The 18,757-nt window shown below is 58.1% G+C and overlaps 1 protein-coding gene across 2 annotated transcripts in view; it reads left to right on the top strand.

The window, feature by feature from the left end:
* Positions 1 to 18,757, top strand: part of LOC137356064 (tyrosine-protein kinase receptor TYRO3-like) — a 55,346-nt gene that overhangs the window by 3,016 nt on the left and 33,573 nt on the right. The window contains exon 4 of one of the 2 annotated variants that reach the window (XM_068021824.1): positions 671 to 754. The exons of the other annotated variant lie outside the window; for it this stretch is intronic. Coding sequence (XP_067877925.1) covers positions 671 to 754 — 84 coding nt within the window. The remainder of the gene's footprint in view (positions 1 to 670; positions 755 to 18,757) is intronic. 2 annotated transcript variants of the gene reach the window in all.

Genomic DNA, 18,757 nt, shown 5'->3' with positions numbered 1-18,757 from the left:
AGGAACATTGGCTCCTTTTGATCCCCTTTCCATTGAAATCCCACCTGCCTCTCTAACTGATATAAGCAAATTCATACTGGTGTTTGAAGCTGCGTTTTCCTGCTTTATAATCACTCAGCTATTCTTTACTTTAACCAGCTGAGCTACCATTGTGTGGGGGCAGGGAGAGAACCATTCTCTCCATTTTATATTACCTTGCACCAAGCCCTGGTCACCCACCACCCACTATGCTCGCCGACCTACAATGGCTCCTGAATAGGAAATGCCTTGATTTTAAAATCCACATTCTTGATTTCAAAGCCCTCCATGGCCTCAACCCTCCCTGTATCTGTAACCTCCTCCAGCCCTACAACCCTCCAAGATACCTGCATTTCTCCAACTCTGGCCTCTTGCACACCCGCACTTCCTTCACCCCACCATGGCAGCCATGCCTTTAGCTGTCCAGGTCCTAAGTTCTGGAGTTCCCTGCTGAAACTTCCCTGCCTCCTTTAAGATGCTCCTTAAAACCTATCTTAATATCTCCTTATGTGATCTAGTTATGTGATTCAGTGTCAAATTTTATTTAATTTACGCTCCCAGGAAGTGCCTTGGGATGTTTTGCTACATTAAGACTGCTAATTAAGTGAAAGTTGTTGTTGATTTGCAAGTTTTCTTTCCTCCTATCCTGAAGGCGTTGAGGCTTGCTGGAGTGAGGGCTCCACGGATGTCACCGACGACCCACCTATATGGCCTTTCAATGATATGAGTATAGGCAGTGAGTATGAGCAGACTACTCAACCTTGGGAGGCATCACGGCCAAGCCCAACCCTGTCTTCACCCAACAAGCGTACTTTCCAGCAGTAATAGGTATCAATATCGGGAACTATTTTTTACCCTCTTTTCCAGGGGTTTACCGAGGCTAACTTCAGACTCCTATCTTTAACCAAGCTGAGATCATCTAACTCAGATTGGGGATGGAACCTGGAGCCACCAGCCTGGCCAGTGTCAATACCCTAATGTGCCTCAATCTAACCTCAGAAGACTGCCATTCACTGCAGCACTAAGTAAGGATGTCATTTTATTTCCAATTAGGCGTGTCAGCCTCAGCTCAGTGGTAGTGCTCTTGCCTCTGAGACAGAAGGATATGAGTTCAAGTTCTACTTCATGCCTTGGGCACACAGAGGGAACGCTGCACTGCTGGAGGTGCGGTTTTTCAGATGAGACGTTAAACCAAGGCCCCATCAAGCCTCAAGTCATTAAAAAAATCCATGGTGCTATTCGGAGAAGAGCAGGGGAGTTCTCCCCTCAACCAACATCAGTAAAAACAGATTATCTAGCCATTTATCACAGTGCTGTTCTGGGATCTTGCTGTGCACAAATTGGCTGCCACGTGTATTACAAAAAGCAACTACACTTCAATAGTACTTCATTGGCTGTGAAGCACTTCAGGACATTCTGAGGTCCTTCTTATTGAGCCACATCTACGCGCACCAGTAGCTGGTTGAATAATTGTCTGAAACTCACTGCACACCAATGTTTTTGATGAGAGGCGTCTCTTGAAAGCAGTGCAATTTTTCCAGTGAAATGAATTTATTTTAAAGAAACATGTTTTGAAACAGTTGAGTCATTGCTCCAGATCTGTGGAAATTCAGGGACAAATGATTCCTACTCACTGAAGCCGAAAAGGCAATGGAATGACACAGAACACAAAACTCCCCCTCCTACCCTGAGGTTAGCATCCCATTCCTGGCCAATATACTCAGTGATTGTGGCAATTTTAATTTAAACAATACGAGTCACACAGTTGAAATGACCCTGTCACTGCAAGAGACTTAACAGCTCCAGTGCAAGGGGATTGTTCACGCACGAGTCTGTAACCACAGCATAGAACAAGAAGGGAGCTGGGGCGGGGGAAGGGGCGCGTTCTCCCTTCTTAGTTTAGCCCTTCGGCCCACCGAGTCTGTGCCGACCATCAACCACCCATTTATACTAATCCTACACTAATTCCATATTCCCCTACCACCTACCTATACTAGGGGCAATTGCTAATGGCCAATTTACCTATCAACCTGCAAGTCTTTGGCATGTGGGAGGAAACCAGAGCACCCGGAGGAAACCCACGCAGACACAGGGAGAACTTGCAAACTCCACACAGGCAGTACCCAGAATTGAACCTGGGTCACTGGAGCTGTGAGGCTGCGGTGCTAACCACTGCGCCACTGTGCCGCCCCTTCTGCTGAGGCTGTTGTCTTTTTACTTCGAAACAAGCCCCCTCCAATTTATTTTGGTTCTGGTTGATTGGGTACGCTGATATGGATCCAGTCCTAACAACCAATTCTGAAGTGCTCAATTTGTAAACACTGACATAGCTGAGTCACATTTGCCATTGCTTGAATATGGAAAGTTGCAGACCATATTAGACCCTGGCCTTTCACAACAGAGGCTTGGATGCAATCCAACCGAATGAAATTAAAACCTCTTTTGTCAGCTGGCTGCTAAAGGCCAATGTTTGTGATGCAATTTCCAGGGAACATGGGCCTTTCTCTAATTCAGCACCAACAATCTCACTCAGAAAGGCCACAGGGCAGGAGTGGGAAATGGAAAATGTCATTGGGGATGTATGTCTGAGACTTTGGCAGTGTAGATAGAGCTTTATTCGCTATCTAACACTGTGCTGTGCCTGCCTTTGGAACGTTTGATGGGACAGTGTAGAGGGAGTTTTACTCTTTATCGAACCCGTTTTTTTTGGGGGGTTTTTGTGGCCTTTATACCCCAGGCCCCTTTTATATATTTTATGTCGAGGGGGCCTTTATTCCTCAGGCCCCCTTTATATACACACTTATATTTTTAAAATAACTTTATTAAAAACAGAAATAAACAAAAACTCAAATTAAAATACCATTTTCGGCGTCAACAATGCACTCCAGTCCCTGCGGTGCCCACCGGTCACGGAAGGCCTCAAGCGTACCGGCGGACACCGCATGCTCCTTCTCCAGGGACACCCGGGCGCGAACGTAACCGCGGAAGAGGGGCAGGCAATCGGGGAGGACGGAACCCCCGACGGCCCGCAACCTGGACCTGTGAATTGCCACCTTGGCCAGGCCCAGGAGCAGACTGACGAGGAGATCCTCCTCCCGGCCCAAGCCCCTCCGCACCGGGTGCCCAAAGATCAGGAGCGTGGGACTGAAGTGCAGCCAGAATGAGGAGCAGCCCCTTCAGATACTCAAAGAGGGGCTGCAACCTCGCACACTCCGTATAAACGTGGAACACGGACTCGTCCAGGCCGCAGAAAGTACAGGCGGCCTGGGAGTCCGTGAACCTACTTAAAAATCTATTGCACGGGACTGCTCTGTGCAGCACCCTCCACCCCAGGTCCCCGATGTAAAGGGGGAAGACTCCCGCGTAGAGAGACCTCCATCGGGGTGTCCCCTCGCCGCCAGATGGCAGCGCGGACCGGCAGGGCATGTCCGGCCGGCTGACGAGGGCGAGGAAGTGGAGAGTGTGCAGGAGCAGCCCGGACAGGAAACCCCTCTGCGCCGATTGGGATGGCACGGAGGGCATTTCCGAGAGGCGGCTCGGGTTGTGCGGGACCGGCTCCCGAGGAGGGTTTCGGGGCCTGGGTCCGATGAGCAGTTCCGGCCGAGCAGGGGTCAGCTCCGCCGGGATCGCTCCACACTCCCGAGCCCCCTCGCCACCCGCAGTGAGGGGCGTCCCGGGGATTTCGGCCACTCCTCCGCCCGCCGGACCGTCCCCAGAGTCAGCCGCCCGGAGAGCCAAGGCGGGGGAGCGCCCTGACTGGAGGCGACCATGTTCCAGACTCGGAATAGATCCCGGTAAAAGACAGGCAACTCCCTCAGAGAGGCTTGGCTAACGGACTCCACCGGGAGCTGCGTGTCGTCTTGAAGGCAGTGACACTGGCGGAAAAAATACGTCGCCAGCGCACACCATCTGGGAGGACCCTCCTCCTCCAGACCTCCACGTGAAGGCGCTGGAGTCGGGATGGAGATTCCGCCAGACGTCCACCAAGTTAAGGGAGCTGATCAGTCCCCTCAACTTCTCCACCGACGCTTGGCCGCGCTGGGGAGCGGAGCGATTCCCCCACCTCGAGGGTGCAGTTAAAATCCACCCCCCCCACCGAGGATGATGCACTCGCCGATATCGATGGAGCTCAAGAGAGCGGACACTTCTTCAAAGAAGCGCGCTTGCAACGCGCCGGGCCTGGGCGCGTACACGTTCACAAAGTGGAGCGGCACGCTACCCAGGCGAACGGCGAGGTGGAGCAAGCGGCCCGGCACTAGCTCCTTGACCCCCAAGATCTCCGGCTTAAAAGTCGGGGCCAACAAGATAGCCACCGCACTAGAAATAGGGGTGAGGTGACTCATGTAGACCCCACCCTGCCACTCCAGGAGCCAGGTGGCTTCGTCTCCCGGAACGGTGTGGGTTTCCTGCAGAAAGCTCACCACGTATCTCCCTTCCCTCAGGACTGAGAGATTGTGAAATCTGCGGTGAGACCCCCTGCTGCCGTTGATGTTGAGGCTAGCTATGGTTATCTTCATGTCAAAGGTACTTATAACCCGTCACCAACAGCTCACTGTGAGGAGGGAGTGGAAGTGCACCTGGCCTTCCACTCCCCCAGCAACCCATTGAGGAACACATTAAAACGGCGCCTCTCAACCAGTTTCACGCCCGCGCGCTTGCCCGTTATCTTCAGGGCAGCACGGACGGACTGGATGATCAGCGCCAGATTCGACCAGCGGTCGAGGGCCAGCTGAACTTTATTGCGGCAGCCCCTGCAAACTGCGAGGAAATTCCGGAGTTCCACCTTGGGGATGAGAGGAGATTCGGTGGGAGGCACGAGGGACTCCACCACCTCACTGGCGATGGGATCAAGATCATCCTCCGTGCCCCCCACCGAATCCCCATCCTCCTCCGGGTTGTCAACGCCAGCGGCCAACACATCCACCACACACTGTGGGACGGACGTCCCGGCCGCGCCAGCTGGTCCCGCCTCCGTCACGATCCCACCCCCAGGATCGATGGCGGAGGAGTCCTCTCTGGGTTCTATTGTGAAACTGGAGCCTGTGGGTACCAGCAGCGCAGGACCCCCCTCCACCTCCGTCCCCAGGCCAATGAGTGGTCCAGGGGAGACATAAGATCCCAACTCCGGAAATCCAGCCGGAGCCGAGACCGGAGGCGGAGAGAGGAGACCATCTCCCGCTCCGCCAGCACTCACAGGTCCAGCAGATGGGGCAGCATTCTCAGTTTTCACCAGGTCGGGTGTCTCCTGGTTGGTGGTGGACTCCGGCTGGGAGGGCTGACCCTCTGGGGCGTCGCCCTCCCCTTCATTTCGGGCACCCGACCCAGTAGCAGTGGCGGAATGGGCGGCGTCCCCAGGCTTCCCCACCACAAGCAGGGCCCCACTTACTCCTTCAGGAGGGGCCTCATGTACCGGGGCCTTCCCCTCCCCTCCATCCTGAGGAATAGGGAGCTCCTGCCCGGACTTTGTAGCCTTGGTGGTGGCGGTAGGGGGAACCTGAGGACCCGAAACAGGAGACAGCTCCCCTCCAACTGATGGGCCCTGCACCTCAGGGCCCTGTGTTATTTCTGTGGAGGGGTGCCTGCTCCTCTTTTTCGCACTAGGGCGCGGAGACTCAGAGACCTGCATGTCATCAGAGGCCTCCGCCTCTGCACCCTTTTTTTCCTTTTTAGTCACCCTGGGCCTGAGCCCAGCCCTGGGACAGGTGGATTCCATGGGAATGGACTTTGGGCTGAGCTCAGGCTCGGGTTGTGTCAAAGTGTCCAGGGGACGCGCCTCATGACGTTTCTTTTTTCCCCGCGTCTTCCTTCCACTCGGACGGACGCTCCCCTCCCCGCCGGAGGCTGTGGTTTTCACAGCCTCCGGAACCGACTGAGCGGTGTCTATTGGATGTGTGGGGGGAGTGGGAGGAGGTGCTGTGGAACCACTCTGGGCCGCCGAGGTGGAGCTGGCGGCCGGGAGGTTGGGACAGTTCTTACGACCATACCCCACCCCCTTGCAGACATGGCACCGCGCCCCGTCCGAGGTCCAGAAGACGCGGTAGGCCGTCCCCTGGAACTGCACATCAAACTGGCCTTCCGAGTCCTCCTCCCGCGCCAGCTGCATAAATAACTGGCGGCGGAAGGAGTAGACATGTTGGAGGCTGTGCTCCCGAAGACCAAGCCGGACTGGGGTGATCCCCGACCTCACCTCCCCCATGTGGTGCAGGTGGGGAAGGAGGAGCTCACTGGGAATAAAGGGCGGGACGTTTGATAACATTAACCGCTGCGCAGTGGCCCCTAGAGGGTCCACCGGCAGGAAAGTCCCACCCACAGTGAGCCCTTCATTCAGGGCCAGGGACACGGCCTGCTCGGTCTTCAGGAAAAACACAGCCTTCCCGTACATTTTTGAGGCTGCCACAATGGCCGAGGGGCCGACAACCTCGGCCATTGCCTTTACACAGGCCTCTATAGACATATTGGGGTGGGGATAACTCTTTACCCCATGGTTTGAAGTAATTAATTTAAAAGGTGACGGGGTCACACGGGTGGCCACAGAGGCTACAGCCGCATAGGTATGAGAAGGCCCCGCCACCGGTGATGATGGGCTTGCCATGGCTCAAGAGCCAAACCCACCCCCAAATTGCAGGCAAGCAAACAAACAAACAAGCAAATAAACAAAGAAACCAACTTGGAGGTTTGGGGAGAGGCTGAGGGTATACAGGAAAGGGGAAAGACAGGCTGCAAGCGATGACTTTGCTTTTTTTTTCCTCCTTAAAGGGTGGTACTCTGAGCACTGTAAACACTTCTGGTTGGGGGAGGCGTCTTCACCTGAACCAGCTGAAGCTGCCCAGGCACTATTTATCCCCTTCTGTATATTAGTCAGGCAGCTTCAGCTGACTCAGGCTGGGCAATTGGGATGGGGTGGGAGCTTCCCTGCAACTTTAGTGCAACTGCACAGCTCCCTGCAGAATTGTATAGCCCCCACCCCTTGTTCTTCTGGCCTCTTCCACCTCCCACAACAGTCCAAATAAAGTAAGAGTCTGGTGCTCAAAACCCACCTCGAAATACAGGCTTAATCCAAAAGTCTTTCCTCCTCTGCAGCAAAAGTTGTTGAAAAGTTTTTGCAGTATCTCCTCAGCACTCCTTCTCCAGCAACTGACTGCAGCACTGTCAGCTGCACCTCGTTGAGGCACTCAGTATTCCCAATCACAGAGGAGCCAATCCCCGTTTTTTTTTTCTTTTTTTTTCTTTTAGAGGGAGCTTTACTCTGTATCTAACCCCCGTGCTGTACCTGTCCTGGGAGTATTTGATGGGGACAGTGTAGAGGGAGCTTTACTCTGTATCTAACCCCGTTTTTTTTTTTTTTTTCCAGTTTTTTTTTTTTTCCTTTTTTTTTCAAGGTGACCTTTATACCCCAGGCCCCTTTTATATTTTTCACATCGAGGGGGCCTTTATCCCTCAGGCCCCCTTTATGTACATATTTACAGTTTTAAAATAACTTTATTAAAACAGATAAATAAACAAAAAAACTCAAATTAAAATGCCATTCTCGGCGTTGACAATTCACTCCAGTCCCTGCGGTGCCCACCGGTCGCGGAAGGCCTCAAGCGTACCGGCGGACACCGCATGCTCCTTTTCCAGGGACACCCGGGCGCGAACGTAACCGCGGAAGAGGGGCAGGCAATCGGGGAGGACGGACCCCCCGACGGCCCGCAACCTGGACCTGTGAATTGCCACCTTGGCCAGGCCCAGGAGCAGACCGACGAGGAGATCCTCCTCCCGGCCCGAGCCCCTCCGCACCGGGTGCCCAAAGATCAGGAGCGTGGGACTGAAGTGCAGCCAGAATTTGAGGAGCAGCCCCTTCAGATACTCAAATAGGGGCTGCAACCTCGCACACTCCGTATAAATGTGGAACACGGACTCGTCCAGGCCGCAGAAAGTACAGCTGGCCTGGGAGTCCGTGAACCTACTTAAAAGCCTATTGCACGGGACTGCTCTGTGCAGCACCCTCCACCCCAGGTCCCCGATGTAAAGGGGGAAGACTCCCGCGTAGAGAGACCTCCATCGGGGTTTCCCCTCGCCGCCAGATGGCAACGCGGACCGCCAGGGCGTGTCCGGCCGGCTGACGAGGGCGAGGAAGTGGAGAGTGTGCAGGAGCAGCCCGTACAGGAAACCCCTCCGCGCCGATTGGAATGGCACGGAGGGCATTTCCGAGAGGCGGCTCGGGTTGTGCGGGACCGGCTCCCGAGGAGGGTTTCGGGGCCTGGGTCCGATGAGCAGTTCCGGCCCAGCGGGGGTCAGCTCGGCCGGGATCGCTCCGCACTCCCGAGCCCCCTCGCCACCCGCAGTGAGGGGCGTCCCGGGGGTTTCGGCTACTCCTCCGCCCGCCGGACCGTCCCCGGAGTCGGCCGCCCGGACAGCCGAGGCGCTCTCCTCCGCCGGCGGGGGAGCGCCCTGACTGGAGGCGACCATGTTCCAGACTCGGAAAAGATCCCGGTAAAAGACAGGCAACTCCCTCAGAGAGGCGCGGCTAACGGACTCCACCGGGAGCTGCGTGTCGTCTTGAAGGCAGTGACACTGGCGGAAAAAATACGTCGCCAGTGCACACCATCTGGGAGGACGCTCGACGTACAGGTATCTCTGCAGGGTCCGAAGGCGGAGAGTCGCAGCCTGGGTGCGGACGCACACCAGCGACTGACCGCCCTCCTCGATCGGGAGACTCAGGACCGCGGCAGAGACCCAGTGTTTCCTCTTGCCCCAGAAGAAATCGACGAGTTTCTTCTGGATCTTGGTGGCAAATACAGGGGGCGGGGCCAAAGTGACCAACCGGTACCACAGCATGGAGGCCACCAGTTGGTTTATGACCAACGCTCGGCCCCTGTAGGAAAGCACTCGGAGCAGTCCTGTCCAGCGCCCCAGCCGAGCGGTGACTTTTGCCTCCAACTCCTGCCAGTTTGCCGGCCAGGCTTCCTCAGCGGGGCTAAGGTGGACTCCCAGATAGAGGAGGTGCGTGGTGCTCCACGCAAAAGGTGTCATCTCCTCCGGCAGGGAGTCCACCCGCCACTGACCAACCAGGAGTCCGGAACATTTCTCCCAATTGATCCTCGCGGAGGACGCGGCAGAAAAGGTCTGCTGGTAGTCGCGCATCCTCCGCAAGTCAACGGGATCTGTGATTGCGAGGAGCACGTCGTCGGCGTAAGCCGAGAGGACGACCCGCATGGCCGGCTCGCGCAGAGCCAATCCCGTCAACCTCCTGCGAAGCAGGCACAGGAAGGGCTCCACGCAGATGGTATACAATTGGCCGGACATGGGGCACCCCTGACGCACTCCTCTCCCAAATCGAAGGGGCGCCGTCAAGGACCCGTTAACTTTGACTAGACACTCTGCGGCGGCGTATAAAAGTCGGACCCGGGCCACGAAATGCGGCCCGAGTCCGAAAGCGCGCAGAGTCCCGAAAAGGTAATCGTGATCCACCCTGTCGAACGCCTTCTCCTGATCGAGGGAGAGAAAGGCGACCGACTGACCAGTCCTCTGGGAAAGATGGATCAGGTCCCGGACCAGGTGGATGTTGTCCTGGATGGACCGGCCCGGGACCGTGTAGGACTGGTCGGGGTGGATCATGTGGGCCAGCACGGAGCCCAGGCGGGTAGACATAGCCCGGGCAAAGATCTTAAAATCCGTGCTGAGGAGGGAGACTGGACGCCAGTTTTTAAGCAGGCGGAGATCGCCCCTCTTCGGCAGCAGGACAATGACCGCCCTGCGCCACGAGAGGGGCATCTCCCCGGTCGCCAGGCTTTCCCCCAGGACCCGCGCGTAATCGTCCCCCAGGACGTCCCAGAACGCCCTGAGGAACTCCACGGTCAACCCATCCAGCCCTGGGGATTTGCCCCTCGAGAGCTGGTGGAGGGCGCCAGTCAGCTCCGCCAACGTGAGCGGAGCCTCCAATCCTTCAGCGCCCTCCGGGCTGACCTGCGGCAGGTCCTCCCACAAAACTCTGCGCGCATCCTCACTGGACGGATCCGGAGAGAACAACGCACTGTAATACGTCCGGACCAGGAGGCCCATTCCCTCCGGATCCGTGATGGAGGATCCGTCGTCGGCCAGCAGCTCGATGAGCTGCTTACGGACCCCCCGCCATTTTTCCAGCGAGTAGAAGAAGGGTGAGGCGCGGTCCAAATCTTCCAGGATCTGGATCCGCGACCTCACGTACGCGCCTCGGGACCCTATGAGCTGCAGGTTCCTCAGCGCGCCCTTCTTCTCTTTGTACGCCTGCCACAGGGCCGGGTCCGCGACGGCATGACCGAGGCGGGATTCCAAGTCGAGCACCTCCCTCTCAAGGCGCCCGATCTCGGCTTCCCGCCTTTTGGTCGACCCCTTCGCGTACTCCTGACAGAAGACGCGGATGTGAGTCTTGCCCACATCCCACCATAGCCTCAAGGAGGGGAAGCCCCCCTGCTTCCTTCTCCAGTCGGCCCAGAATCGACAGAACGAGTCCCGAAATCGCACGTCCTCCAGCAGCCGGTTGTTAAAGTGCCAGTACGCGGACCCCGCCCGCGTGCGGAGCGGAGTGAACTCCGCCCACACCAGGCGGTGGTCCGAGCACGGCACCAGCCGCATGGAGGCCGCCGAAACGCGGGAGACGTACGCCTGCGAAATGTAGAGGCGGTCGATTCGCGACCCCCCTCCTCCAGACCTCCACGTGAAGGCGCTGGAGTCGGGATGGAGATTCCGCCAGACGTCCACCAAGTTAAGGGAGCTGATCAGTCCCCTCAACTTCTCCACCGACGCTTGGCCGCGCTGGGGACCGGAGCGATCCCCCACCTCGAGGGTGCAGTTAAAATCCCCCCCGAGGATGATGCACTCGCCGCTATCGATGGAGCTCAAGAGAGCGGACACTTCTTCAAAGAAGCGCGCCTGCAAAGCGCCGGGCCTGGGCGCGTACACGTTCACAAAGTGGAGCGGCACGCTACCCAGGCGAACGGCGAGGTGGAGCAAGCGGCCCGGCACTAGCTCCTTGACCCCCAAGATCTCCGGCTGAAAAGTCGGGGCCAACAAGATAGCCACCCCACTAGAAATAGGGGTGAGGTGACTCATGTAGACCCCACCCTGCCACTCCAGGAGCCAGGTGGCTGCGTCTCCCGGAACGGTGTGGGTTTCCTGCAGAAAGCTCACCGCGTATCTCCCTTCCCTAAGGACTGAGAGATTGTGAAATCTGCGGTGAGCCCCTCTGCTGCCGTTGATGTTGAGGCTGGCTATGGTTATCTTCATGTCAAAGGTACTTAAAACCCGTCATCAACACCTCACTGTGAGGAGGGAGTGGAAGTGCACCTGGCCCTCCACTCCCCCAGCAACCCATTGAGGAACACATTAAAACGGCGCCTCTCAACCAGTTTCACGTCCACGCGCTTGCCCGCTATCTTAAGGGCGGCACGGACGGACTGGATGATCAGCGCCAGATTCGACCAACGGTCGAGGGCCAGCTGAACTTTATTGCGGCAACCCCTGCAAGCCGCGAGGAAATCCCGGAGTTCCGCCGTGGGGATGAGAGGAGATTCGGTGGGAGGCACGAGGGACTCCACCACCTCACTGGCGATGGAATCAAGATCATCCTCCGTGCCCCGCACCGAATCCCCATCCTCCTCCGGGTCGTCACCGCCAGCGGCCAACACATCCACCACACACTGTGGGGCGGACGTCCCGGCCGCGCCAGCTGGTCCCGCCTCCGTCACGATCCCACCCCCAGGATCGATGGCGGAGGAGTCCTCTCTGGGTTCTATTGTGAAACTGGAGCCTGTAGGCACCAGCGGCTCAGGACCCCCCTCCACCTCCGTCCCCAGGGCAATGAGTGGTCCAGGGGAGACAGAAGTTCCCGACTCCGGGAAACCAGCCGGAGCCGAGACTGGAGGCGGAGGGAGGAGGCTATCTCCCGCTCCGCCAGCACCCACAGGCCCAGCAGGTGGGGCAGCATTCTCAGTTATAACTGGGTCGGGTGTCTCCTGGTTGGTGGTGGACTCCGGCTGGGAGGCCCGACCCTCTGGGGCCTCGCCCTCCCCTTCATTCAGGACACCCGACCCAGTAGCAGTGGCAGAATGGGCGGCTTCCCCAGGCTCCCCCACCACAAGCAGGGCCCCACTTACTCCTTCAGGAGGGGCCTCATGTACCGGGGCCATCCCCTCCCCTCCATCCTGAGGAATAGGGAGCACCTGCCCGGACTTTGCAGCCTTGGTGGTGGCGGTAGGGGAAACCTGGGGACCCGAAACAGGAGACAGCTCCCCTCCAACAGATGGGCCCCGCGCCTCAGGGCCCCTTGTTACCTCTGTGGAGGGGTGCCTTCTCCTCTTTTTCCCAGTTGTGTGCGGAGGCTCAGAGACCTCCATATCATCAGAGGCCTCCACCTCCACACTCTCCTTTTTTTTATTCACCCTGGGCCTGAGCCCAGCCCTGGGGCAAGTTGACTTCCCGAGATCGGGCCTTGGGCTGAGCTCAGGCTCGGGTAGTGTCACGATATCCAGGGGACGCGCCTCTCGATGTTTATTTCTCCTCCGCGCCTTCCTTCCACTTGGACGGTCACCCCCCTCCCTGCCGGAGGCCGTGAAAACCACAGCCTCCGGTACCGACTGAATGGTATCTGGTGGTGGTGTAGTGGGGGTGGGAGGAGGTGCAGCGTCGCCACCCTGGGCCGCTGAGTTGGAGTTGGCAGCCGGGAGGTTGGGGCAGTTCTTACGAACATGCCCCACCCCCTTACAGACATGGCACCGCACCCCGTCCAAGGTCCAGAAGACGCGGTAGGCCGTCCCCTGGAATTCTACATTGAAGTGGCCCTCTGTCACCTCCTCCCGCGCCAGCCGCATGAATAACTGGCGGCGGAAGGAGCAGACGTGTCGGAGGCTGTTCTCCCGAAGACCGAGCGGGACTGGGGTGAGCCCCGTCTTTACCTCCCCCAGATGGTGCAGGTGGGGAAGGAGGAGCTCACCAGGGATGAAGGGCGGGACATTGGATAAAATGAGCCTTTGCGCAGTGGCCTCCAGGGGGTCCACTGGCAGAAAGGTCCCGCCCACGGTGAGCCCCTTGCTCAGAGCCAGGGACACCGCCCGCTCGGTCTTCAGGAAAAACACTGCCTTCCCGTACATTTTAGAGGCTGCAACAATGGCCGAAGGGCCGACAACCTCGGCCATTGCTTTCACGCATGCCTCTATAGTCATGTTCGGGTGGACATAGCTCTTGACCCCATGCTTCGTTGTTAATAAAGCAAATGGTGACGGGGCAACAGGTGCAGCTGCAGCAGCCGCAGCAGCATATGAACGGGAAGGCCCCGCCACCGGCGAAGAGGGGCTTGCCATGGGGTCTAAGAGCTACGTCCACCCCCAAGAAACAAAACAAATTTACACAATTTTTTTAAAAAAAGCAAACTTTAAACAAGGTGGAGTGGGAGTAGAGGAGGATGGCGTAGGATGGTAAAGGAAAAGGGGAGGATAGGTGATTGAGGCGACTGAGTGGAGGAAGGGAGAGAAAGGCTGAAAAGGATGTTTGTTTCAACTGCCAGTTGGAGCACCTTTATCACAATTAGTCCAAAACTGTATGTTGTCTTCCAGTTGGGGGAGGCTTCTTCGCCCGGGACAGCTGGAGCCGCCCGGTACTCTCCTCTTCTGATTTTAACAAGACAGTCTTCACCCGGGCAACTCCAGCTGTCCCGAGCAGGCAGTTGGGGTGGGGAGGGAGCTCCCTGTGTGCAAACACCAATACAAACACAGGGGCCCCTACTGGATTTGGCTGCCCCACCCCTGAGTCTTCAGGCCTCTTCTCCCTCCCCCAAACAGTTTAAACTTAATAGTCTTTCAGGTGCCCTGACACCCACCTCTCCAGAAAAATTGCAGCCTTCCTTGATGGTTTCCCTCCACTCTGTATTCACCTTTCTCCAATCTCTCTCTCCAGTTGCTGCAGTTTCCACTCTGTATTCAACTTTCTCCAGTTGCTGCAGTCTCCACTCTGCAGTTGCTGCAACACAGGTGCAGCTGCTCCCCCTGATTGCTGGCAGGAAGTGCTCCAAATTGACCAGCCAATCCCAGTGCTGTACCTGTCCTGGGAGTGTTTGATGGGGACAGTGTAGAGGGAGCTTTACTCTGTATCTAACCCCGTTTTTTTTTTTTTTTTTTTTTTTTTTTATTTTTTTTTTCTTGTTTTTTTTTCAGTGTAGAGGGAGCTTTACTCTGGATCTAACCCCGTTTTTTTTTTTTTTTTTTTTTTTTCTTTTTTTTTATAGAGGGAGCTTTACTCTGTATCTAACCCCCGTTTTTTTTTTTTTTTTTTTTTTTTACAAGGTGACCTTTATACCCCAGGCCCCTTTTATATTTCTCACATCGAGGGGGCCTTTATCCCTCAGGCCCCCTTTATGTACATATTTACAGTTTTAAAATAACTTTATTAAAACAGATAAATAAACAAAAAACTCAAATTAAAATGCCATTCTCGGCGTCGACGATGCACTCCAGTCCCTGCGGTGCCCACCGGTCGCGGAAGGCCTCAAGCGTACCGGCGGACACCGCATGCTCCTTTTCCAGGGACACCCGGGCGCGAACGTAACCGCGGAAGAGGGGCAGGCAATCGGGGAGGACGGAACCCCCGACGGCCCGCAACCTGGACCTGTGAATTGCCACCTTGGCCAGGCCCAGGAGCAGACCGACGAGGAGATCCTCCTCCCGGCCCGAGCCCCTCCGCACCGGGTGCCCAAAGATCAGGAGCGTGGGACTGAAGTGCAGCCAGAATTTGAGGAGCAGCCCCTTCAGATACTCAAATAGGGGCTGCAACCTCGCACACTCCATATAAATGTGGAACACGGACTCGTCCAGGCCGCAGAAAGTACAGGTGGCCTGGGAGTCCGTGAACCGACTTAAAAGCCTATTGCACGGGACTGCTCTGTGCAGCACCCTCCACCCCAGGTCCCCGATGTAAAGGGGGAAGACTCCCGCGTAGAGAGACCTCCATCGGGGTTTCCCCTCGCCGCCAGATGGCAACGCGGACCGCCAGGGCGTGTCCGGCCGGCTGACGAGGGCGAGGAAGTGGAGAGTGTGCAGGAGCAGCCCGTACAGGAAACCCCTCCGCGCCGATTGGAATGGCACGGAGGGCATTTCCGAGAGGCGGCTCGGGTTGTGCGGGACCGGCTCCCGAGGAGGGTTTCGGGGCCTGGGTCCGATGAGCAGTTCCGGCCGAGCGGGGGTCAGCTCGGCCGGGATCGCTCCGCACTCCCGAGCCCCCTCGCCACCCGCAGTGAGGGGCGTCCCGGGGGTTTCGGCTACTCCTCCGCCCGCCGGACCGTCCCCGGAGTCGGCCGCCCGGACAGCCGAGGCGCTCTCCTCCGCCGGCGGGGGAGCGCCCTGACTGGAGGCGACCATGTTCCAGACTCGGAAAAGATCCCGGTAAAAGACAGGCAACTCCCTCAGAGAGGCGCGGCTAACGGACTCCACCGGGAGCTGCGTGTCGTCTTGAAGGCAGTGACACTGGCGGAAAAAATACGTCGCCAGCGCACACCATCTGGGAGGACGCTCGACGTACAGGTATCTCTGCAGGGTCCGAAGGCGGAGAGTCGCAGCCTGGGTGCGGACGCACACCAGCGACTGACCGCCCTCCTCGATCGGGAGACTCAGGACCGCGGCAGAGACCCAGTGTTTCCTCTTGCCCCAGAAGAAATCGACGAGTTTCTTCTGGATCTTGGTGGCAAATACAGGGGGCGGGGCCAAAGTGACCAACCGGTACCACAGCATGGAGGCCACCAGTTGGTTTATGACCAACGCTCGGCCCCTGTAGGAAAGCACTCGGAGCAGTCCTGTCCAGCGCCCCAGCCGAGCGGTGACTTTCGCCTCCAACTCCTGCCAGTTTGCCGGCCAGGCTTCCTCAGCGGGGCTAAGGTGGACTCCCAGATAGAGGAGGTGCGTGGTGCTCCACGCAAAAGGTGTCATCTCCTCCGGGAGGGAGTCCACCCGCCACTGACCAACCAGGAGTCCGGAACATTTCTCCCAATTGATCCTCGCGGAGGACGCGGCAGAAAAGGTCTGCTGGCAGTCGCGCATCCTCCGCAAGTCAACGGGATCTGTGATTGCGAGGAGCACGTCGTCGGCGTAAGCCGAGAGGACGACCCGCATGGCCGGCTCGCGCAGAGCCAATCCCGTCAACCTCCTGCGAAGCAGGCACAGGAAGGGCTCCACGCAGATGGTATACAATTGGCCGGACATGGGGCACCCCTGACGCACTCCTCTCCCAAATCGAAGGGGCGCCGTCAAGGACCCGTTAACTTTGACTAGACACTCTGCGGCGGCGTATAAAAGTCGTACCCGGGCCACGAAATGCGGCCCGAGTCCGAAAGCGCGCAGAGTCCCGAAAAGGTAATCGTGATCCACCCTGTCGAACGCCTTCTCCTGATCGAGGGAGAGAAAGGCGACCGACTGACCAGTCCTCTGGGAAAGATGGATCAGGTCCCGGACCAGGTGGATGTTGTCCTGGATGGACCGGCCCGGGACCGTGTAGGACTGGTCGGGGTGGATCATGTGGGCCAGCACGGAGCCCAGGCGGGTAGACATAGCCCGGGCAAAGATCTTATAATCCGTGCTGAGGAGGGAGACCGGACGCCAGTTTTTAAGCAGGCGGAGATCGCCCCTCTTCGGCAGCAGGACGATGACCGCCCTGCGCCACGAGAGGGGCATCTCCCCGGTCGCCAGGCTTTCCCCCAGGACCCGCGCGTAATCGTCCCCCAGGACGTCCCAGAACGCCCTGAGGAACTCCACGGTCAACCCATCCAGCCCTGGGGATTTGCCCCTCGAGAGCTGGTGGAGGGCGCCAGTCAGCTCCGCCAACGTGAGCGGAGCCTCCAATCCTTCGGCGCCCTCCGGGCTGACCTGCGGCAGGTCCTCCCACAAAACTCTGCGCGCATCCTCGCTGGACGGATCCGGAGAGAACAACGCACTGTAATACGTCCGGACCAGGAGGCCCATTCTCTCCGGATCCGTGATGGAGGATCCGTCGTCGGCCAGCAGCTCGACGAGCTGCTTACGGACCCCCCGCCATTTTTCCAGCGAGTAGAAGAAGGGTGAGGCGCGGTCCAAATCTTCCAGGATCTGGATCCGCGACCTCACGTACGCGCCTCGGGACCCTATGAGCTGCAGGTTCCTCAGCGCGCCCTTCTTCTCTTTGTACGCCTGCCACAGGGCCGGGTCCGCGACGGCATGACCGAGGCGGGATTCCAAGTCGAGCACCTCCCTCTCAAGGCGCCCGACCTCGGCTTCCCGCCTTTTGGTCGACCCCTTCGCGTACTCCTGACAGAAGACGCGGATGTGAGTCTTGCCCACATCCCACCATAGCCTCAAGGAGGGGAAGCCCCCCTGCTTCCTTCTCCAGTCGGCCCAGAATCGACAGAACGAGTCCCGAAATCGCACGTCCTCCAGCAGCCGGTTGTTAAAGTGCCAGTACGCGGACCCCGCCCGCGTGCGGAGCGGAGTGAACTCCGCCCACACCAGGCGGTGGTCCGAGCACGGCACCAGCCGCATGGAGGCCGCCGAGACGCGGGAGACGTACGCCTGCGAAATGTAGAGGCGGTCGATTCGCGACCCCCCTCCTCCAGACCTCCACGTGAAGGCGCTGGAGTCGGGATGGAGATTCCGCCAGACGTCCACCAAGTTAAGGGAGCTGATCAGTCCCCTCAACTTCTCCACCGACGCTTGGCCGCGCTGGGGACCGGAGCGATCCCCCACCTCGAGGGTGCAGTTAAAATCCCCCCCGAGGATGATGCACTCGCCGCTATCGATGGAGCTCAAGAGAGCGGACACTTCTTCAAAGAAGCGCGCTTGCAAAGCGCCGGGCCTGGGCGCGTACACGTTCACAAAGTGGAGCGGCACGCTACCCAGGCGAACGGCGAGGTGGAGCAAGCGGCCCGGCACTAGCTCCTTGACCCCCAAGATCTCCGGCTGAAAAGTCGGGGCCAACAAGATAGCCACCCCACTAGAAATAGGGGTGAGGTGACTCATGTAGACCCCACCCTGCCACTCCAGGAGCCAGGTGGCTTCGTCTCCCGGAACGGTGTGGGTTTCCTGCAGAAAGCTCACCGCGTATCTCCCTTCCCTAAGGACTGAGAGATTGTGAAATCTGCGGTGAGCCCCTCTGCTGCCGTTGATGTTGAGGCTGGCTATGGTTATCTTCATGTCAAAGGTACGTAAAACCCGTCACCAACAGCTCACTGTGAGGAGGGAGTGGAAGTGCACCTGGCCCTCCACTCCCCCAGCAACCCATTGAGGAACACATTAAAACGGCGCCTCTCAACCAGTTTCACGTCCGCGCGCTTGCCCGCTATCTTAAGGGCGGCACGGACGGATTGGATGATCAGCGCCAGATTCGACCAACGGTCGAGGGCCAGCTGAACTTTATTGCGGCAACCTCTGCAAGCCGCGAGGAAATCCCGGAGTTCCGCCGTGGGGATGAGAGGAGATTCGGTGGGAGGCACGAGGGACTCCACCACCTCACTGGCGATGGAATCAAGATCATCCTCCGTGCCCCGCACCGAATCCCCATCCTCCTCCGGGTCGTCACCGCCAGCGGCCGACACATCCACCACACACTGTGGGGCGGACGTCCCGGCCGCGCCAGCTGGTCCCGCCTCCGTCACGATCCCACCCCCAGGATCGATGGCGGAGGAGTCCTCTCTGGGTTCTATTGTGAAACTGGAGCCTGTAGGCACCAGCGGTTCAGGACCCCCCTCCACCTCCATCCCCAGGCCAAT

Source organism: Heterodontus francisci, chromosome 44 (genome assembly GCF_036365525.1).
Source record: "Heterodontus francisci isolate sHetFra1 chromosome 44, sHetFra1.hap1, whole genome shotgun sequence".
Classification (NCBI taxonomy): Eukaryota; Metazoa; Chordata; class Chondrichthyes; order Heterodontiformes; family Heterodontidae; genus Heterodontus; species Heterodontus francisci.
Note: the sequence above shows the minus strand (reverse complement) of the source record. Positions and strands in the feature narration are given on the sequence as shown.